At 36.2% G+C, this 24,712-nt stretch overlaps 1 protein-coding gene across 1 annotated transcript in view; it reads left to right on the top strand.

The window, feature by feature from the left end:
• Positions 1-24,712, top strand: part of LOC150094898 (diacylglycerol kinase delta) — a 566,581-nt gene that overhangs the window by 532,225 nt on the left and 9,644 nt on the right. Inside the window, exon 28 of the mRNA XM_090411584.1 lies at positions 5,975-6,298. Within this exon, the coding sequence (XP_090267710.1) occupies positions 5,975-6,298 (324 nt within the window). The remainder of the gene's footprint in view (positions 1-5,974; positions 6,299-24,712) is intronic.

Raw genomic sequence — 24,712 nt, 5'->3', positions numbered from 1 at the left:
TCATACACAACTATCTGATACCTATCAGATAGTCAATTCCAAACCCAGTTTGCTAACCTGACATCTAAACCCATGTGCTGCAACTTAAATATCAGCTTATCATGTGGCACCCTGTCAAAAGCCTTTGTAAAATCAAAAAAAAAAAAAGGTAGAATATTCCTTTCCCTCAGCTGCTCTTGTAACTTTATAATAAAAAACAATCATATTACTAAAACAAGAGTGCCCCCCCCTTAGCAAATCCATGCTGACTCTCACAGATAACATTATCCTCATCTGCCCAATGCTGTAAATGAATCCTCACTAATTTCTCCAAAATCTTAACATCTACTGATGAAATACAAACTAGTCTATAGTTTGACAGTTCCAGTCTGTTACCAACCTTATTGCAATGGCACCATCTTATCCTCCTTCCGCTCCTTGGTCACCTTTTCCATGGCCAGACTAGGGGTGTGAGAATATTGGATCTGGTCACTGGATCAGAAGAGCTATCCATAACCAATGTGACCACAAGTTGCCTCCAATTGGCAAAAGTGACCGTGAGGTCTTGACTTAAGAGATTGTAAAATGAGGAATATTCTGTCAAGAAGTATATGTGGAGCTGCAAGACAAGTGATTATGACAAGCTTAGGAGGAAGCTTAAATCTGTGCCATGGCATAAAACACTGCAAGGGAAGGATGTTATTAGTGCATAGAAGATAGTTAAAGGACATCTAGAGGAAACAGCATTAAACTGTATACCTGAGCTAAGGAGAGTTAATCAGGTAGCAGTTAAGTGGATGAGTAATATCATTAAAAACATGAGCTTCAGAAGAAGAAAATGCTGTGGAGGGTATGTAAGAAGAAAGGTGACAAGCAAAGTCATGAACAGTGCAAAAACCTCAGGAAAGAAAGGTGACAAGCAAAGTCATGAACAGTGCAAAAACCTCAGGAAAGAAAGATGACTAGCATGGTAAGAAGGCAAAATCAGATTATCAGAAGAATCTAGCCAAGCAGGCCAAAGGAAATCCAAAGATTTCTTTTGTTATGTGGCAAGGTAAGAGGAAGAATAACTATGGAAGATTAACCTTAATGAGTGCTTGATGGTGATGAGGTGACAGAAACAGATAAAATAGTTGAGTTACTGAGTGACCACTTTTCAAGGGTATATCATCCAAATGAGGTTACTGCTCTAACATATGTAGCACACTGATATGGGAACAGAGATGAATGAATGAAATGGAGGTTCTGAGGATAGTGCAGGATTTCAATGTAAATACAGCAGTGGAATTAGATGGGATATTGGGAATTGGCAATGCCTCTGACTAGGCTCTTTAATTTAAGTCTGAGCTCTGATAGAATTCCAAGGGAATGGAAAGAGGGCAAAATAATTCCCTTGCATAAGGGAGGTTCTAAGACTGCAGTATCTAATTATAGACCAATCAGTATCTTAGGCGTGGTGGTAAAAGTACTGGAAGAATTGGCCAAAAAGAGAATTCAAGAATGGATGGATAAGAATATGATATTGTATGAGGAGCAACTTGGTTTTGTGAAGGGTCGGTCATGCCTTAGTAATTTACTAACTTTTTATAATAGAGTAACATCTGAGTTGGATAATGGAAATGGCTACATGATGATTTTGCTGGATTTTGCAAAGGCATTTGACAGAATACCACATGGAATAGTGTTATGCAAATTAGAACAAATGGGGATGGATATGACACTGATTAAGTGGATAAAAGAGTGGCTGCTGGGAAAAATATCAAAAAGTGGTGTATGGAGTGGCAGAATTGAGGCAATGGTCCCAGCCATTCTGTTTAATTTGTACATAACTGATATAGGAATAAGCTGAAAGGAAATATTCAGCTTTTTACTGATGATGTGAAATTAAGTAGAGTAATAGTTAATCAAGGTGATGTGGAGAGCTTGGAGGGCTATTTCAATAACTTGTAAATATGGGCAAAAGATAATGACTATCAGTTTAATGCGGAGAAATGTAAAGTTATGCATTTTGGAATAAATAGATTACAAGCTAGAACTGTACTCCAGGAATTAGATGAAGCTAAGGTGAAATAGATGAAAGTTTAGAGGATATATTGCTAAGGTAGCCCATAAGATTACTTGGCAATTGAAGAACAAGTTAACAAGTAGAAAAAGGTAGTTGTTATTTCTCTTTATAAGGCTTGATACGCCCACATTATATGGCCTTTTCAAGATGCCACCATCATAAATTAAAGATACCAAGAAATTATATTCTTGGTTTGATCCTTTACCTAAGTGTAAGCAAAGAACTTTTTTCAGGACTGGGACAACCACTATAAAGAAACTAATGACTTTGAGTCACTTGCCTTAGTATCCCATAATGCAAAGCACATCTCCTTGCGGAGATGTATAATGCTATGCATTATGGAAAGGGTCACTACCCAGACCATTATTGAGGTCTCATCAGTGGGAGCCAGATCCACAGGAGATACTAAGGTTGAAGTAATGCAGAAGTCATATTTTCGTATACAAGTAGCCAAAAGGTGTCACACCTTATTATTAAAATACTCTGAATTAGAGGTAGTTGTAAGTTTTTCCACTTGATTATACTATAAATTAAAGATACCAAGAAATTATATTCTTGGTTTGATCCTTTATCCAATGTAAGCAAACAAGTTTGGACCTGAACTATTTTCAGGACTGGGGCAACTCGTATAAAGAAGCTAATGACTTCCAAATATATACAATTCCTTACACTTGTGGATTGCCTTTCTGCATATTGAAAGACCATATTCATTTTAAAATCCTTGTAATGTGAATAGGATGCTCATACTAAAGGGTGCAGCTTTGTAATCTTGTTGCAGAGGATGAGAGCTTGTTGCACTACTGAGCATAAGCTTTCCAAGACTATTTCAATAAAAAATAATCAGAATATTAATTTTATTTTATAAAATTAATTTTTTAGATTTAATTTTATGTGGTTGGTGACAATTTTTAGATTTAATTTTATGTGGGTGGCGACTTGTCATCTGGTGTGACACAGCCACCTTGTTTATTAGAGTGATGATGTGAAAAAGACATTTCATCTACAAAGCAAGGGTTTTGAGCGATTGTAACGCTTCATCTGCCTGCAGTAAAAACGGGGTATAGATTTCCAATCTTTTCTGAGTGGGATTTCCATAAAAATAAATAAATAAATAAATTGTAATCACAAGATAAGATACTAAAATTGAGCATTTGGTGATTATTAACTTTGCAGTGCACATATCTCTCTCTCTTATTCATTCACACACACACACACACACACACGCACACACACGCACACACACACACACACACACACACACACACACACACACACACACACACACACACACACACACACAAAATTCTCAATAATGGCGTGATTTAAACTTTATGACCTGTTTCACTTTTTTGTGCTTGCACTAGTTAGTCAATTCTGGATAAGCTGTTGCTAATAACGTAATACTGGCACGAGATGTTTGGTTTCTTGTATATCATAAGATTGATATACAAGAACTCAATGTTTTGAAAGTTTATCCATAAATTAAAGATAATACTGAATGAAATGGGGAGTTATAGAAATAATCAAAAACTAATTTCGTAGTGTTATTATTTAATTAGTCATTAGTTGTTGTTTTTTTATTTAAAAGATTAGTAACATTATTATATATAGTCTGTATACTTCATTATTAGCTACACTTTATCAAATATGGTTATAAAATGCATAACAGCTTTTCATTTTAGAAATTATGACTTTACAACCGTGTTATAAATAACTTTTAATTTCCTGACATTTCGATCTTCATATTAATATCATCATCTGGAGTATATACAAGGACAAGCTTTACATTACACACAGTAAGCTAAAGAAACAATGATTTGATTACCAGTTATTCTACTGGCATGATCTCTAGTGGAGGAAAAAAATTATACTCCAGGGTGGGCCAGCAGTCCACCCTGGAGTATACTGTGTTTATTGCATCTGTAATATACCATATATAGGGGAAACAGGACGCATAATTCCTATCAGACAAAAGGAACATAAACGACACATTAAATATAATAACTATGGTGAAGCTGGCCTTTCTGATCATGCCATTGGAAAAGCACCAGTTGTTTACATCACACCAAAACATGGTATGAACGCAAATTTAAGGAAGCCTGTGAGATTCTTATCAACCACCCCAATCTGAACAATAATGATGGTCTAAAAATCCCAAGCATATGGAAAGCACATATTGTACCCACGGAACCTTTCTCTCTAAGAGTTAACTATAAACAAGACTGTAGGTAATCCAGAATCCTAAATCTAAAATAACAATTGTAATGTTAAAATAGGACATCATTGTTACTGAAAGAAGACTATCTATAAGAAAGAATGTTTTTCTCATGTTTATCTTAAATGGAATTTAACTTTGATGTAGTTTTTAAATAATTAATTAATTTGTAATTTTTTTTTTTTCACTAGAGGTCATGCCAGTAGAATAACTGGTGATCAGATCATCGTATCTTTAGCTTACTGTGTGTAATGTAACTCAGCTTGTCCTTGTATATTTGTATATACTCCAGATCAGTGTTTCCCAACCTTTTTGATGTCGCAGACCTCCTGTAACGAATGCTAATATGTCGCAGACCCCTGTAGCAAATGTTAATTCACTGCGGCCAACATAAAATCAAAAACGGAAATTTTTTTATATTTTACATATCATAAAGGTGAAGTAATAAATTGCAAATTTACAACACTAAATGTGTCATTTATGACAATGCAATACTGTTATAAATGGAAATATTCGGAAGAATATGAACATATCAATTAGGCCAGGTGTGAGCAACATGATAAGATAAAGTTTAATGAAAATAAACTATCCCGCAGACCCCTTTTGAATTACTCGCAGACCCCTGGGGTCTGCAGACCACAGGTTGGGAAACACTGCTCCAGATGATGGTCTTAATATGAAGATCAAAATGTTGGGAAATTAAAAGAGTTATTTGTAACACGGTTGTAAAGTCCATAGTTTCTAAATGAATGCTGATCACCATGCAACACTAAAAGAAAGGATTATAACAGTTTTTATTTGTTTATTACATTACTTGCTATTATTTACAATGTATATTACTTTTACATATTTACAATAGTTATTTTATTGTATATCTTTTTAGCTGTTATTCATTGTTTATATATCTAAACTTTTATTCATCTTATGCAAATAATATACTATTAATATTCATGTATAGCAGTAAAACGTTTATTGTATTGTGAGCTCTAGTTAGTAGTTAAGTAATTCTTTCATGCAGCATTCACTTGGCATGCCCTAACATTTCTAATATTTTCAAATTATTAAATTGATGAAAGATATGTTATACTTAATAAAGGCATTCTAACATTATTAAATGCACTGCTCTTTATTTGACTTGCACTTTTATAGTCATGCTGCTTGTTGCTTTCTCTTACCATATTATCTTCTATCAATAGTTGTAATGATATGTTTTTCATCACTGTTCTGACCAAGTGGAAAATATGTTTCTAAATCTAACACTACTAATTTTACTATTGGTGACTTGTTGTTGAAAACTTAAACTTCAAAATAACAACTAAATCCACTTTTATTTTGAAGCTGCATTAAATAGGTATTAGTTCTTTTCTATTTTTGACTATTCCTTAGTTTCTGTTTCTGCAGCCTTGCAGCATGCATTAATTGTTAGTGGAAGCTTTGTCTGCTATCATTTTTTCTTGGCTGTCTAGTTCTAGATAGCTGCTATTGAAGAAGCACAACTGCCTGCATGTTGTGTATTCTGGTCCGGTGATATACTATTTATTATTTGAACAATTGAGTCTCCACTAAAATCTAAGGTGATGGTTCCTGAGCCTTGCCCAAGTTCTTGTTTCTTGGAGACAAGTTTTGGATTATTTAACTGTTGACTTTGCATGATCTGCATGACTCACAAATGGGAACTGATCAGACTTTTCCTAAAGAACATCATCTCCTGGTAGCAAGAACAAAAGCGTCATCACAAGAGCCTCTTCAAACTGAAGTTCAAGAAACAGGGAAAAATCAAGACAGATGTGTCTCAGGGAGGCCGAAGTACCGGAAGTGGTTCCTTTCCTACTGGAGGTTCATGTAGTGGATCAGGCTGTGGAACTCCAACAGAAATAACATCAGGTGATCCATCATCATCATCATCCATACTATCATGGGGAACAGAAGAAGTTGCTCACTGGCTTGATTCTCTTCAAATGGGAGAATACCGGGACAACTTCATTAAGCATGACATACAGGGACCAGAATTACTTCATCTGGAGAGGAGAGACCTAAAAGTAAGTTCAGGCACAATGATGTTTTTATTGTTAATATTTAAACTTAGCATCAATGAACTTGTCATTTGTCCATATAATACATATGTTCAACTCAACCTACAAGGATTCTATATCAGTTATGTGCTTAATGTTATTGAAAATTACAAACAAATATTGTTTGCTTCATATTGAACCTTAAATTGCACTCGAGTATTTACAACACCACATTCTGGCAATATATTTCGCTGATTGACCACTCTCTGTGTAAAAAATATATTCCTCATTCCTTTCTTCACCACATCACAACACACATCTTCCACAGATGACTTCTCATTCTTGCTCTCCATTCTGTAGATAACCCTTTCCATATTAATGTGGTAAAATCCCCTCAGCAATGCAGATTTCTTTATTGTTTCACTTCTTTTTGCCTATCTGCTAAACTTCAGTATATTTCATCAGCCTCTCTAGAGATGACAAAACCAAATGACAAAATATGTGCATGCAATCTGTTGCAATCTAATAAATCCCTCGTACAGTGGTAAAGCCTCATTATTATCTCTTATTGTTATTATCGTGCTCCTTAACACAGCAGTAATGTACTGTGATAGTGCTCACAACACTTGTAATCTGAATTCTAAACTTTATACATATCTGTTGGCCATCAATTCTCCCCCCCCCCAAAAAAAAATAAATAAAAATTCATCCCCCTTCTGGGGCAAAATTCACTAATATAATGCATAGCAGTTACGTTCCAAAGTGATGATTAAAATTAAACCAGCAATCCACTCATTTGTTCTGTCTATAAGTCTATTTAAATCTTCCTGACGGGACTTGAAATTGTGTCACTCCATATAACTCCTTTTTTGGGACACCTCTCCATACACAGTTTGCCAGTAAATCGGTTTTGTATCCATTTGACCAGTCTATTATTCATTCTCATCTTCTCCAGTAGTACACCAACTTGTTATATGTGGAATGCCTTTATGAAATCCAAGAAGACCACTGTATGTGTGTTTCTTATGCAACACATTCATCATGTTATCATAAAATGCAAGCAGATTGCTAAGACTAGACAAAGTCTTGTCTTCATAAGATGAGACCCTATCTTTTAAAACCATACTGACCATTATAAATAATCATATATCTGCCAACCCCATTTTGTATTCAATTCCTAACCATTCTCTTCACTCTTAGCCACAGTTATTAACCATGGTCTGTTATTCGAAACATCTGTTCTAGCACCACATTTTTTGCAGTAACACTATTTTGCTTTCTTTACACTCCTTGGGAACACCCTTCCTATTGCAAGATACTCATTAAACAACCAGGTCAAAGGCACTATAATTCTTTTGCATCCTTAAAAATTCATGGTAATATGTCATTGTAATCCTTATCCAGGCAACCAATTTGGTACATTCAATCTATTTATCATCTCACACACTTTTGTTCATTCACTTCTTGTCCCTGCAGCATTTTCCTCCCTTGTAAATGTTGCACATCATTCAAATCAGAATAATATATGCTTCTAAAGTGTTTAATAAATAATTCTTCTACATCCTCAGCTGTAGTCACTTTGCTACCATTCATCAATGGCATCTTCTGTAATTATACTTCCACTTGCTTTCCACACAGCAGAATTCCCTCGGATATCCTTTGGTCTGATCAGTATTCTCTCATATTATGCTTTTTTCTTTCCTTACCATACTTATCATTTTTCTGTCTTTTATAGTCTCAGATATCTGGTCATTATTACTTGCTTTCTTATATTCCCCCATAACTTCTTTTCCCACACTGCTTACCCTATTATACTCTTTCCTAATTTATTTATCGCTTGACCTTAGCATAAGTTATATATTATGTCAAATGTTTCCTAACCAATTCCCATGCTTAACCTCTTTCTTCCAGATTATCATCATCTCATGATTGCTGACTGGTGATTTCTGTAATCACATGCTTTATAGTTTCACATATATCTGTTCTTGACTGTAACTTCCCTGCTTGACTACTTCCCAAATCAATACTTCATGATCACTCTCACCATTTGTACTGTTAACAAATCATACACAGTTACATGCTGATGCTCTTAAATCCAAATCTACCTCTAAAACTTGCTGTTGCTTTCATCACATGCTGGAATATTGATATGTTTCATTTAGCTAAGTCTTCAGAACTTTTTTTTCCCATTTTTTTATTGATTGACAGTGCATTAAAAATATTTGGCTATGCAGTAAGTAGGTGAATCAATACAGTCAAGTATAGGATGGAGAGGAATGGCTGTCTTGTAAATTTTTGGTAGACCATAAAATCTAGGTCTTGCAAAATGCATTTTTAACCTTTCTATAGCGTATGCATCTAAACTTATAACCTCATCTAGAAGGGAATTTAATTTCTTCAGGTGCCTGTTAGTGGGTTCATGATCAAGTTCTTGGTATGTTGAGCAATCTCGAAGTAAAAGAAATTTTTCTTCTGTAATTTGAAGAATCCATAATTACTGTCGCTTTTCCCTTGTCTGCTTTTGTGATAACAAGGTGACTGTTGCTTCTTAAGGAATGTAGCGCTTTCTTTTCAGAAGGAGAAAGCTTGGCTTTAAGTAGCATAGAAGCAACTTCTAGGAATCTTTTTAGGAACTACAGCAAAATCATGTCCTTTTGAGAGGATGAGTATTTCACTACTCATTAAAGGGAGACTGGACAAGTTGACTACCCAATTATCTGGAATATAGAAAGGCTTGATTTGTCTAGAAACAAGGACATTGAATTTACAGTTTAGATGTCAATTCTGCTTTTAAATGAATGTTGTATAGAGCATTTAGCCACATTAAGAACTATGTCGGAAAGCTCTGGGTCTAAGTTTATGGAAATAAAAGTTCGGAGATCAGCAACTCAACGAATGTTAATAGCAAGATCATGTTTAGCTGCTCTGAGTTGATTACAGATTAAAGCTAAGCTGGTGTTCCTGTAGATTTTATGAGCTCCAGGGGATTTAATGGTTTCTTTTATCTTAGCAAAATTAGGAATAATCTGATTGTCGCAGCATTTTTTTAGAAAATGATCCTCACTCGTAGCTTACCTTGTATTACAGATAGTTTACCTAGTTTAACTGGTTTTTTTGCTAAAGCTTTCCCCATGTAGGAACAGAATTCTATTCTTGACACTTGTGACATGAAATTAAGAATTATCAATACATATTAGCACAAGAATATTTTAATATTTGCTAAAATATTTCAGTCTGAAATTAACAGACTATCATCAGTTTTGATCATTCAAAAGTAGAACGAGCCGCATGATGTTATACTGCTGAGCACTAAAGAGAGGTAAATTTCATCAGAGTGATGAATAAATTGTAGGTATTAATTCACAATTTCATATAACAATCTTAATTTATAAATTCAATTAAAGAGAACATTAGACTAATGTAAGAATTAGGTCTCAATTGAAAAAATAAAAAGATCTTTCCACTATCAAACATTACATGAAATTAAATGGCTTCTCCGAAAAGACTACACAACATCTGTTCAGTTCCTACAATCCAATCCAGAACAACAAAGGATCAATATGTCGAGTTCTAATTCCATATATTTCTGGAATTTCAGAACCAGTTTCAAGAATTCTGAAGAAATATGATTTAACAGCCACTCATATCCCTGTTAATAAAATATCCACCTATTTCTCCTCTTCTAAAGATAAACACTCAATTATGTTGCTGCCTGGTGTATATCAAGTTTCGTGTGACTGCAATCTGTCATACTTTGGACAAACTGGATGCTCTATAGAAAATCGAATACAAGAATATCAGTTGTACATTCTTTACAATAAATCCGTTAAGTCTGGATTGGCACAACACAGGATAGAGACAAGCCACAACATTTTCTGGTTCAGGACTCGCCTTCTACACAGATGTCGCTATAAATTTGAACGCCTATTCAAGGAGAGTTCTGAGGCCTTACTTCAATGCCCTAACTTGAATCGAAATGACTGTATGTCCTTATCAAAAATATGGGAAAGTTTAATCCGGATAACACATTCATTTTTTTTTTAATTGAGACTTTTAATTCCTACATTGGTCTAATGTTATTTATAAATTAAGATTATTATATGAAATTGTGAATTAATACCTATAATTTAGTTATCACTAAATTATAGGTATTAATTGATTTTATATTGATCTGATGATCAATATATTGATTTTTATATTGATCTGATGAAATTTTTCCTCTCTTTACTGTTTAGCAATGTAACATCAAGTGGCTCGTTCTACCTTTGAATGATCAATTGTTTATATTCCACCTTGTAAAACTGTTCCTATCAAGTCACTGATGATAGTCTGTTAATTTCAGACTGAAATATTTGGCAAATATTAAAATATTCTTGTGCTATACTATGTGTAGTAAGTTCTATAAATATAACTTTAGTGAATAATTTATAATTTTATTGAAGTCAGATAAAACATCATATTATTTAAGAGTTATGATTCAATGTCTAGTTATGCTAAACAGAACTATCCTTACTCCCAGATAGCAAAATAAACAAATGATATATTCATCTTTTTATACATACTGTACATCCGTTATTCATGATATTATACTCTTTGAAAGCTATTTTTGAAGATTTTTATTGCCACTTTTCTTGAAACATTTATTACATGTAAATGCTGGCAAGCCTGTAGAGACAGTTATGAAAGAAGTGATTTGATTTATTGCTAGTGATTGCAAGAAGGTACAAGCATCAACACTAAAGAAATGCTGGCATAAGTTGTGGCCTGTCTTGTTATTGGATAAGTCTCCTAATGAAAATGTTAGCAATGATTTTATAGGATGTAATGTATGAAAGGAAAGAAAAGCAAGAAGAAAGTTGCTTGGGTACGCAAAAAAAAAAGTGCTACAGGACCTGCTTCCAAAGATATAGGCCTAATGAAGAAAATGAATGACTATTTACAAAGAAACACTTGTTTTTCATCACTATACTGACTCTGAAATTATAGACATTATTGAAATTATCATAGCAGTCTAGCCACTGTAAAACTTTTATACCCCCATATTTTCACATTTTTGGTTGAATTTCATCTACTCCAGCTGCTTTTCCCACATTTCATGTTTTTGATGGCTTTTTCAATTTCAAGTATGAATGTATATTCCTGTTGTTGGCCTGGTTGGCTGAGTGGTTAGTGTATCTGCTCTCCAGCCAAGAGGCTGTGGGTTCGAATCCCACCAAGGGCATGGATCCTACTAACTGATTATCGTGTACTGCTGTAACCTGTGTCCTGGTGTGGTATATATGATTTGATGTCTTTGTACCATAAAAATCAAATCAAACCCAAACCTATGCATTCCTGTTGAGTGTTTTCTACCACCATGCTTTCACTGCTTGTTTCATTTAGTAGCCTTTCAAAAATAATTACTCCAAACATTGAGAATATCTTGATCATCAGTTTTCATATCGCCTTTATCATCTCTAATTCCTTTTATATCACTCTTTCCTCTAAGCTTGTTTCAATTGACCCTCCAGAATATTTTGTCCACCTTCCTGATATTTATTTTCTATATTCTTACCAAAGTTTTCTCATGACTTTTGTTTAGCTAGTTTTACACAGTGCTTCACTTTCTTACATTTTTCTCTGTATTCTGTAAGAGCATAAACTGACTTACTTGCCAGGAACTTTCGATATGCTTTCTCCATTTCCTTGACCTGCCTCTTTAACTTCTGAGTCTACTATGGAGGTCTGATTTTTCTGTCCTTGCAGAATACCTCACCACATGCCTCTCTGACTGAATCAATCAAGCAATGTTTTCTTTGGAGTTTGCTACTGAATCTCAAGGTTTGGTTCTTGTTTTAAATCTCTTTCATTTTTTATCTTGAATAATGGTTGTGTATTTGAGTCTACAACTCACCTCTATTAGCTGCTCAACTTTGATTCCTTTCAGGACTTTCTCACACACCCTTTACAATATGAGATTCGATTTTATCTTGTTCAACACTAAATAGTGATCATTTCCAATTTCAAATCTTTATGCACTCTTTGGTTCTGAACCAGTAGAGAAATACTATCAACAATAACATAGTCAGTGAGACTTTTCTTGTTCCTTGCATCTTCTCTCCATGTGAATTTGTGCACATTTTTATGTTGGAACATGGTGTTAGTAATAATTAATCCATGTCCTGAGCAAAAATCTAGCAGGCACTTACCATTATTATTAGTTTTCCTCCTTTCTCCAAATTTTACTAATACATTTTTATATATCTGGTAATCATTTCCTACTCTGCTATTTAGATCCCCAACAAGGACCAACTTTTCCATTTTCTTTATATGAGCTGTCTTTTGTAATGCCTCAAAAACTTCCTCCATTTCTTTCTTATGAAGAAAGAAATGGAGGAAATATGTGGTCCCACAGAAGGTGGGACTTCTCTGGGACCACAGGCATAAATATATCTCACTGTCCAGTTCCCCATTGTGATATTCAGAAGAGAGGATTGGAATATGTGGATGCTTGGAGAGCGTTTGAGGACAGAGAGGAATTGTATCCGAGAGACCGCTTGCATTTGAATGAGGAAGAGTGTAGGCATCTGGAGAGATTGCTGTTCTGAAAGAGTCAGTGTGTCAATGCAGGGAAACTAGAATGCCCAAGGTGGATGGTAGTAGGGGTGGCCTCTTGTGTGAAAGGGTACTTGGGAGAAGGGGGACAACATCAGGTAGCACTGAGCCCAGTGGAGTCTAGAGGGGATAATGCTGGGTATAACAATAGTGGCATTTTTATGCTTTATACTAATGCCAGGAGTATTCGGAATAAAGGAGAGGAATTGGTGGCGCTGATAGCATCAGCCTGGCCAAAGATTATTGGGATCACCGAGATGTGGCTGACAGAAGAGGATATAATACCAGGAATAAAAGTAGCAGGGTACAGCATTTTTCGACAGGACAGAAAGGGAAAGCATGGTGGTGGAGTACTGCTTATGATAAGTGACAACTTCTCTCCTCTAAGAGTGGAGGCTTTGGAAGGTAGTGACTCTAATGATTTTGAAAGCATATGGTGTGAGGTAGAGATAGGCAAGACGGGATATTTAGTGGGGTGTTGCTACAAACCAAGGAGCACAGAGGGTGGGGACCAGGAGATGTTTAGACAGTTGAGCTCGGCAAGTGCACCAAGAATGATTGTTATGGGAGATTTTAACTACATCAGTATAAATTGGGGAGAGGAATATGCATGTAGCAATAAGGGAATGGAATTTCTAGAATTCTTGAGGGACAAATATCTTAGGCAACATGTAATAGAGGGAACAAGGGGGTTCAAAAGTTTTGGATTTGGTCATAGCATCAGAAGAGTTGATAATAACTGAGATGACATCTCTCCCACCAGTTGGAGAGAGTGACCATGTTGTTTTGACTTGGAAGATGAATAGACATGCAGGAGTATCAAAGAAACGGGAACATTGTGGAATTATAAGGCAGGTGATTATAATAGTCTTAGACATCAGCTTGGGTAAGTTTCATGGAGGGAGGAATTGGAAAGCCTGGATATATTAGTGCTTGGAAAATTGTGAAGGAATATTTGTTAGCAGCAATAGTAAGCTGTATTCCACAAGTGAAGAAGAGGACACAATTTGGTGTAAAGTGGATGACAAACAATATTAAACAGGAGCTGCATGTGAAAAAGAGGCTATGGAAGAGATATAAGGAGAAAAGTGAAGAGCAGATGCATGAAGAATATAAGACACAGGCCAGGAGAGCGATTAGTATGGTAAGGAAGGCAAAACTGGAATATGAGAAGAGATTGGCCCTAAGATCCAAAGAAAATCCTAGGGATTTTTTTTAGGCCAGTAGGAGGAGAAATGATTGTGGAAGAATGACATTGTGAGATAAAAATGGGAAGAGTGACTGATGCAGAGGACATAGTGGAACTGTTCAATGAACACTTTATTGGTGTATTTCATCCTGGAGGAGTAAATTTTAATACTAGAGGGATAGGGCAGGTTCAGGATTTAGAGGTACAGGAGGAGAACGTGTTCCAAATACAGAGTACTCTGGATGTCAGTAAAACTGTGGGACTGGATGGTATTTCACCACGAGTTTTGAGAGAATGTGTTAAGGAACTGACAGCTGGAGATCTTTGACCTGGCTTTTCAATAAAAGTCTGGCTATGGGAAAGGTACCCAGGAAATGGTAGGAAGGTAAGATAGTGCCATTGCATAAGGGTGGTAGCAGACTGGAAATGTCTAATTATAGGCCAGTTTGTGTGTCATCAGTAGTTGTTAAGATCTTGGAGAAATTAGTTAGGGACCGTATACAACATTGGACAGATGAGGGTAATGTTATCTGTGAGCGTCAACATGGATTTGTGAAGGAGCGCTCTTGTTTTAGTAATATGCTAGCCTTTTATAATAAAGTTACAAGAGCAGTAGATGAGGGAAAGGCATATATTTTCTTGGATTTAGTGAAGGTATTTGACAGGGTGCACATGATAAGCTGATATTTAAGTTCCAGCACATGGGTTTGGATGTCAGGTTGGTTAACTGGATTCAGGATTGGCTGTCTGATAGATATCAGAGAGTTGTGTATGGTGGGACAGTTTCAAGGAAGCAGAGGGTTACAAGTGGGGTCCCACAGGGCTCAGTACTGGGACCTATATTGTTTAACCTTTATATCAGTGACATTGTCAGTGGATTGCAGGGGGATGTTCAGTTGTTTGCAGATAATGTGAAGCTGGGAAGGGTTATTAGTAATAGTGCAGATGTGGTAGTCATGCAAGAGGATTTGAATAAGCTAGACAGATGGGCAAATGAATGGGGGTGTCGGCTTAATGCAGCAAAACGTAAGTTCTTGAAGGTTTGGGACACATCGATGGGACGCTGCATACTCTATTGGAGGAGATATACTGGAGGAAGTAGGGGAGACAAGAGATCTGGGGGGTTGATGATTGATAAAAACCTGAAATTCAAGGGACATATTGCAAAGGTGGTGAAGGTAACACAAAGGATTGCTGCAATAATGAGAAGGATGCTGACCTTCAGAGATAAAAGCATTATCATTCCGTTGTATAAGACCCTGATCAGACTCAGACTGTTGTTCTCGGATTCGGTCCTCAGGATTTGAATGGGATAGATTGGCTGTGGAAAGGGTACAGAGGCAGATAACAAAGACAGTTTCAGGACCTATACAATGTTAGTTATGAGGATCAGCTGAGGGAATGTGGACTGCAGAGTTTGGTGGGTAGAAGAAGGAGAGGTGATATGATTGAGACTTTTAAACTGTTGAAAGGTGGTTACAGGGTTGATACTGGGGAGTTCTTTTGCTTGGTTGAACAGCAGGAAGGAATGATGACAAGGGGCCATCCCTGGAAATTATGAAAGGAAACTATAAGTAAGAGGGTGAGGAGTGGTTTCTTTGCATGGAGGGTGGTTGAACCGTGGAATGCATTGCCTGATAGAGTGCTGAGAGCGAGAACGGTCAATGAGTTTAAGGGGTGGTATGATAGACTTTGTGTTTACTAGGAGGGACTTCCCACGTTGAGTTGATAGGCTTGTGTTTCTTAGGAAGGACTTCCTGCGATGAGTCTTTTGACTCCTTGGAGGGCTAAATAATAATAATAATATTTGCTCACTTTACTCTACTTGATATTGTCTGTCTACCTTTCAAGAACATTTATCCTTGTATTTAGTGTTGAATATTATAGCTACTTCTTTTCTCCTATTTGTTATTTCTTGAATATAATATTGTTGTTTAGAAAATTTCTGCTGTTTTTGTCATCTTTGTTTCAGTCACACCTATTACGTCGATCTGGTACTTATTCACTTCTTCTGCTAGTTCCATTTCTTTTTCATTGATGCTTCTTACAAATATGTTGATAGTTCCAATCTTCAACTCTGCTGATTTTGAATTCGGATATGTTCCGGTAAACTGGCTTTGCACTGTTCACCCTAGTTCTCTGGTGAAAATAATGATGCCATGTTTAAGTGGGCTACACCCCAACCAACATGAAATTCTCTTATCTTGTACCATCATTTTGCGTTATGATTTAAGCCAATAACAATACAATTTGGTTGGCTAAATCTCAAATTGCATAGTTATCCTCATTCATTCAGTATCCAGGATGATACCTAACAAGGCGCATAATAAAAAGCTGAGGAGTAGACATTCCTTAAAAGCCTATATGGAAGTCTCCTCGTTATACAGCTTTACTCCTTAAACACCTCTAAAAACCACAAACTGCCAGTATATTCCTCCCCCCTCCAAAATTTGTTGATCAGTTATTTAAACATTATTGCAGCCACACAAACCTAAAATTTTCAAAGTTGGCTCTCAGGTACTTGTAATAACATAAATTCATGCTAATAATTTTTAGGTATGTTTATAACAAGTTTTTTTTTTTTTTTTTTCTCTGCCACGACCATAGATGGCAACACTATCGGCAAGATTTTTTTTTCTATGTTGGTACATCTGTCATAAGCATTCATGTGAAACTGCAAGTTATTCTATCAAGTAGATTGTTTTATACAGCTGTCTGAAGCAAAAGTGTTATCTGTATCCCTTGAAATGGATAAAATTGAGTATGGTGTGGTTATAAAATTCTTTGTAAAAGAAGGTTTAATGCCAAAAGAAATTCATTGGAAGTTCATAAAAGTTTATGGGCACTCTTCTTCTTCGTTTTCGACAATTAAGAAATAGGCTACCGAGTTTAAACACGTGCCGTACCAGCCTTGAAGATGATCCACGTGAAGGACATCCAAAAAGTGTAACACCAGAAATAATTGATCAAGTGCACGATATGATGTTGGATGACTGGTGAGTCAAAGTGCATGAAATTGCTGAGACTATAGGCATTTCAAAAGAACCTGTAGGATATATTTTGCACGAAGAATTGCAAATGAATAAAGCTTTACGCGAGATGGGTGCCACGCTTGGTCACAGCAGATCAAAAACGCATTGGCATGAAAATCTCTGAACAGTGCTTGGAGCATTTTAACAAGAACAAAACTGATTTTTTGCATCGATTTATTATTATGGATGAGACTTGGATTCACCTTAACACACATGAATCCAAACAAAAGTCAAAACAGTGGACAGAAGCCGGTTGTTTGCGCCAAACAAGATAAAGTCAGTTCCATCAGCAGGAAATGTCATGGCATCGGTGTTTTGGGATGCTAAAGGCATTTTGTTTATTAATTATCTTGAAAAGGATAAAACAATAACCGGGAATATTATTCCAATCTTTTAACCAGACTAGACAAAAAAATTCGTGAGAAAAGACCCGTTTTGTAGAAGAAAAAAATTATCTTTCATCAGGACAATGCACCTGCCCACAAAAGTGTTTTGGCAATGGGAAAATTAAGAGATATGCACTATGAATTCTTGGAACATCCACCCTATTCCCCAGATTTGGCTCCCTCTGACTTCTTTCTCTTCCCAAAACTAAAACGCTTCCTTGCTGGTCAGTGTTTTTCTTCAAATCAAGAGGTGATTGCAGCTGTAGAGGGGTATTTTGCAGATCTTACTGAGAACCACTACAGAGACACAGGATAATGATGCTGGAGCATTGCTGGAATAAATGTATTAGTCTTAAGTTAGATTATGTTGAAAAATAAATTAATTTTGAAATTATAAATTCGTTTTTTCATTGTTAGGCCAAGAACTTTTCAGACCACCCTCGTGTATGTATATATATATATATATATATATATATACATATATCAGTTTGTATAGCAGTTTCCAGTGTGGAATCCAGTCAAATGCCTTAGCAAAGTCATACAATATCCTGGGATATTCATCCCCATTATCTAACTCTGTTGTCACTCTATTGTGAGATGACTAAAGCAACAAATATCATTAACAAAGCCACCCTGCCATTCTCTGTAAAGAATTAAAGTGCTATCTACCCACCTCTAGATGCAGCTGACTATTCTCTCCACGTAATCTTAATAACTATTCCATATATATGAACCATGTGCCCACAAAAGATTTATAAACCTATCATATATTTAATTCTATGAGTAAGCGAAAATTAGATAATTTGATTTTCCTGCTGTGGATGACACTTTAAACATTTTTAAGGTGGTAATCATAACTCAGCAAAATTTATCTGTTGCCTAAAGATGTACTTTCTTAGTGCAGTTGAAAGAATGATCGGGCATTGCACCTTTCAATTGGAAAATATTATTATTATTATTATTATTATTACGGGCAACTCTAAGGAGTCGATAGACTCATCGAGGGAGGCCCTAACATCATGGCAAGAACAACTATTCGACATTCACACAGTATCTATCATACCTTGCCTTGAACTCATTCACAGTCATGGCACCCACAACAGACTCCGGCAGCTAATTCCACTCATTCACCACTCTCCAAGTAAAAAACCTAGCTCTAACACCCTTGCTAACCACACTCTTGCCCAGCTTCCATGTATGGCCCTTAGTCCTACCACCACCTGTCCTATTCTCAAAAATATCTTCTGAATTAATCTTATAGAAACCCTTCAGTAATTGGAATGTCTCAATCATACCACCCCTTTTCTGCCTATCAACCAATTTCTGCAACCCACAAATCTTCAACCTGTTCTCATAAGGTTCATTCCATAGACTTGCTATCATCTTGGTCACTTGTCTCTGGATCCTCTCTACCTCCTCCCCATTAAGAAGAAACCCTGGTGCCCATATCTGGGCACAGTAGTCTAGATGAGGTTTTATCAAGACTTGATACAGAGGAACAATGACCTGTTTGTCTCTGCTTGTTAAAGTATTTTTCAGCAACCAAGTGATTTCATGAGCTGATTTAGCCACTTTTGCGATGTGCCCTCTAAACTTCAACTCCCTATCCACCAACACTCCCAAATACCTGGCCTCGTCAATCTCCTGGAGTACGGTTCCACCAATGTGATATACTGCTGCTAATCTTTTCACCCCAAAATGCATAACCTTACACTTTGCCACATTAAATTGACATCCATTCTCCATAGCCCAGTCCTCCAAACTATCCAAATCATTCTGCAAAATTTTGACATCCTGTGCACTCACTATCGCTCTACCCAACTTTCTGAGCTTGGTTCTTCTCTTTACAAGAGAATTTTTTCATCTCCTCCCCCCCTCCAGAAACTTCGTTTTTCAGGCATATAATCCAAAGAAGTATACACAAAATACAGTGAATGGATGGTAGATGGAGGATTAAGTGGTATTGAATGGAGTGCCCTTCCACAATGTGTCATTGAATCCATTGAATCCCACTGTTGGTATAAAGGCATACCACAGTGGGATATGATTTTTTGTTGCATGCAGATACACTATCCTATTATTATATATCCTATTACTTGCATACAGATACACTATCCACTTAGCAAATTGGGCATATGAAATCTGAAGGTCTATAAATATAAAGACTGACTTCTTTTTTTTTTTCCTTTTACTTTAAATACAAAGCAAAAAATTTTGCATTTAAAGTATAAATTATGGTGATTACAAACTAACAGTCAATCATTTACAATCTTCAGCAAATTGGACTTTAGTATTATTTTACTTAAATGCAGTACTAAGACCATGCATTGTTTTTTATGAATTTATTTTTCAGTATACTACTCCCAGACAGCACTGTTTCATGCCCATTAGTTTTCTTCTGGGGTAGGTGATAATGTGGAATAACTTATAGTTGTTTGTCGCAAGATTATAAGTGATTTAAATCAAAACAAAGTAAAGGATATTAATGATGTTGTTCTGATAGGGGAACCAAGAAGTTCCTTGCCATTTACTTCTGACAGAGTTCTTGATTTTGATATTTCATTTTATTAAATTTTTTTATTATTATTATTATTATATAATATATAATCATTATATATTGGCACCTTCTAGGGAGTCAAGGACTTTGAGAAAGAGTGCCTTTTTTTTTTCAATCACATTATACAGTGCTCAAATACTTATCATGTCTCCCCTTCAAAATATTCACTAACGATGCACTCACATTGCTCACTAGCATCTAACACATCATGAAAAGAGCTTTGGCCTCACGTGCTTCCTGACCACACTTACTCAATTTCCAGAGATGATCCCATATTCTCCTCTCCTCACCTACCATGAGCTGCAAAATTTCCCTGATATCTTTGCTGTAAGATCTTTTACCAACTTGTGCTCTATCATGTCTCCTCTCTTCCTGTTTCTCAAACTTTGCAGACTACATTCTTTCACCTTATTCTCTTCTTAAGCGAAATTCCACAGGATCAAATATCATCTTGGCTACTCATTGCTAGATATTTTTATTTTCATCTGTGCTTCCTCATTCCCATGGAACCCAGTTCAATCCTACAAGGCTTCTATATCAGATATGTTCCTTATGACTTCACCCAACTTTGTATCATCATCAGCATATAATGGGATATTCTCCTCTAGACTAGCTTCCAATGTGGATAGTTTTTTTTCACTATATAATTTAAGGAAATTACAACGTACTAGGGTATACATTAAAATAAATTTTAATATATTTCTATATTTCGGCAACGTCATGTTGCCATTTTCAAGAACTTAAATACAAGACACGTGCACGCAGGCACAACAAAACAGTAAGTGAGGAAGAAGTAGGAAGCTATTATTTCTCCTAAAGTCCTGATTGTGCCCTCTAGCGGGCAATGTTGGTATTCTTGGGTGATTGGGCTGAAGGTCTTCTGATGTAGGTTTCCCAAATTTGAGGAAGTCTCATGCAGCCAAATTTGTTGAGGTTTGGATCGTTTCTTAGGGCTGAAGCTGATTCCATGAAAAGCCTTTCATATCTGTATTTGCTACGGTGTATTATCCTGGCTTTCTTCCACCGTATTCTATGGCCGGTATCCAGCGCATGGTCAGCAAAACCAGAGTGGCTGTATTGGTAAAAACGGATGTAGTCCTTGTGTTCTGAAATTCTGATATTTGCTGTCCTGCCTGTTTGGCCAAAGTAAGACAGCTTACACTGCAAGGGACCTGGTATTCACCAGGTAGGTCTAGGGGGGGGGGGGAGGTTGGTCTTTAGTAGAGCAGATAAGGGATGCCAATTTTTTATATGGTCTGTAACAAGAAGTTAAAGTTATGTTTTTTTAAGATTTTTGTGATTTTTTCCGAGGTACCTCGGATGTAGGGTACGGTGATGGATTTAGAGTAATCCTTGTTGTGAGTTGGGGGGGGGGGGGTTGTGGTTTACTGGTTTCAATATTTTTTGGATTTTTTGGGGGGGCTGAGAAAGTGTTGAGAATGTGGTTTAATTCTGTGGTTAGGGCATTGTCATTCAAGCAGATAAGTTTAGCCCTGTTGTGTAGTGTCTTAATGACTCCATATTGTTGTGAGGGGGGGGGATTGTTGGTGAATGTATCTGCCTGTATGGGTGGGTTTTCTATATACTGAGAAAACCAAGGTTCCATCAGGCTGGCGGGTGACTAGTGTGTCTAAGAAAGGAATGCAGTTGTTTTTTTCCTCTTCCAGGGTGAATTTGATTCTGGGGTGTTGGTTGTTTAAGTGTGTTAAGAAGGAGAGGAGTGCATCAGAGTCATGTGGCCAAATACCGAATACATCATCTACATAGCAAAGCCAAACGGTTGGTTTTTGTGGAGCAGAGTTTAAGGCTTCCTCTTCAAAAGTCTCCATATAAAAGTTGGCCAAGGTGGGGAGAGTGGAGAACCCATGGCTGTCCCCTCTATTTGTTTGTAGAATTTTCCTTGCCAAACAAAATAGCCTGAGTTCATTGTGAACTGAAATAGGGCTGTGATATCAGGAGGAAATTTAGCTTGGATTAGCTCTAAGGATTCTTTGAGTGGGACATTTGTAAATAAGGAGGAGACGTCAAAACTGACCATTATGTCAGTATGTTTGAGTGTAAGGTTTTCTATGCTGGCTTTGAAGTGGGCTGAGTTTTTTATGTATGAAGGTGTGTTGCCAGTATAGTGTGAGAGAGCTTTGGCCAAATGTTTAGCTAAACATTTGGCCAAACAGGCAGGACAGCAAATATCAGAATTTCAGAACACAAGGACTACATCCGTTTTTACCAATACAGCCACTCTGGTTTTGCTGACCATGCGCTGGATACCGGCCATAGAATACGGTGGAAGAAAGCCAGGATAATACACCGTAGCAAATACAGATATGAAAGGCTTTTCATGGAATCAGCTTCAGCCCTAAGAAACGATCCAAACCTCAACAAATTTAGCTGCATGAGACTTCCTCAAATTTGGGAAACCTACATCAGAAGACCTTCAGCCCAATTGCCCAAAAATACCAACATTGCCCACTAGAGGGCACAATCAGGACTTTAGGAGAAATAATAACTTCCTTCTTCTTCCTCACTTACTGTTTTGTTGTGCCTGCGTGCACGTGTCTTGCACTTAAGTTCTTGAAAATGGCAATGTGACGTTGCCAAAATATAGAAATATATTAAAATTTATTTTAATGTATATCCTAGTACGTTGTAATTTCCTTAAATTATATAGTGAAAATGCATAACCAACGTCTAAGCCTTTCCACGACAATGTGGATAGTATACAAGATACAACCACAGACCGCTGTAGTATCTCACTTGTCATCCTCCTTATCTTAGACTTGGCACTTTCACACATCACTTTCTTATATCTATCAGTCAGCCACTCTCTAATCCATGTCATAAGTTTATTTTGCATACCCATCCCTTTGAGTTTTGTATAACAGTTTCCAGTGTGGAATCCAGTCAAATACCTTAGCAGAGTCTTGCAATATCCTGGGATATTCATCCCCATTATCTAACTCTGTTGTCACTCTATTGTGAGATGACAAGCAGCAAATATCGTTAACAAAGCCACCCTGCTATTCTCTGTAAAGAATTAAAGTGCTATCTATCCACCTCTGGATGCAGCTGACTATTCTCTCCAGTAACCTTAATAACTATTCCAGAGATACAAATTGGTCTACAGTTGGCTGCATCATTCCTTGTTCCATTCATTAGGAATCGAGTCCTGCTCATGTTGAGACTCGTAAGGACATTCCTTCAGCACTATTCTGATATCCTGCCATTTAAGAAATTCTGAACCAGAGGTTCATGTTGCTCATAGTACCATATAATAAAACAGTGAAACTTTAAACTGCTTACTATATAAGCTACAGTTGCCACAGATTTGGGCAACTAATTTTTAAATTGTGAGAACATAATACCAATGATTAGGGGAAAAAATTAGCACTTTGGGACATGGAATCAAAGAGTGAAAATCAAAAATAAAAATAGTGTAAGAGAAATTAACCTACGCTGAAGAGTTTTTCATATCTTTCTTAAACTGTAAAACTTTTAATATCACTCTCACCTATGAAATAAGGATTTTTTAATTTTATTATTGTTTAATTTTTATTTATTTTTAAAATTGTATTTTTTTAATAATCTGGAAATCCTACTTAAAAGACCAAACATAGGACTTTTTCAAGCCACTTCAGGCCACTTCGTCCAGCAGTGGACAGAACTAGTAGGTTGAAGAAGAAGAGGAGAATAATAATAATATCATGGTATTGTTTTTTGTTCTTAACATTACTTCTCTTCTTCTTCTTAACTCCTAACACTTTATAAATCCCAAATCTGACCAACCTTAGATTATTCTTTCACAACTAAGATGGTGCACCATAAACCTCCCTCAGAATGCTGAATTGTATCTAAAAGAGAGCTGTTTGCTTAATAGATGCTCCTTCTCTCACTGACTCCCTCAGTTTTCTTTCCCATAGATGCTCTGTTTTTACATTACATCTTTTGTATAGGTATTTCCATGGATGCTGCTCCACTAAACTGCCCACCACTGTTCTCCACTTCCCTCTAATCATATACAGGCAGCTACTGGTCAACATCCATATACCATTCAGCTGTACGTAGACTCACCAATCTAACTTCTTTTCCTCTTCTTTCATTCTATATACCTTTATCCTTTGGAACAGTTTTCCCTGTACCATTTTCCTCAATGCCTACCACCTCCATCTCTTCAAAAAACACATTACCGGACTACTTTCTTCTCTTTAATCACTTGCCCATGGTGTGCAGAGTTGATATATAAAGTATAATCAGAAAATCTAGTAAAAGCATAATAAAAGGAATAACAGTAAAATGAAAAACCAAATGAAGTACTTTTTTTTTAATACCAGAAATATGTGACAGTCAAAAAATTAAATCACCACATTTGTTTCCAGATGGGAGAGTAATGCATATGGCTTCTAGTAGATTTCTGCTGGATTCAGATTATTATAATCAGGTGGTTTAAATGCTAAAAATTCTGTTGGTAAAATTTTGACTTGTTATACTGGTTATAAATAGAGACCCAAATTTGCAATAGTTAAATAGCACAAAAATCATTCAGTGTCAGAAATATTTCATTATAAGTTTACCATCTTTCATGAGTGGAATTATCATTAAAAAAATTTAAAATTCAGTCATCCAATAATCGAAATGAATAAGTTAAAATTATTTTAAATAAGTAGTTACAATGTGTTGAAAGTCTGT

This window comes from Typopeltis vanoorti, chromosome 21, assembly GCF_054136105.1.
Source record: "Typopeltis vanoorti isolate ZY-2024b chromosome 21, IOZ_Tvanoo_1.0, whole genome shotgun sequence".
Lineage (NCBI taxonomy): Eukaryota > Metazoa > Arthropoda > Arachnida > Uropygi > Thelyphonidae > Typopeltis > Typopeltis vanoorti.
The sequence above is the reverse complement of the archived record's forward strand: the minus strand, read 5'-3'. Positions and strand labels throughout refer to the sequence as shown.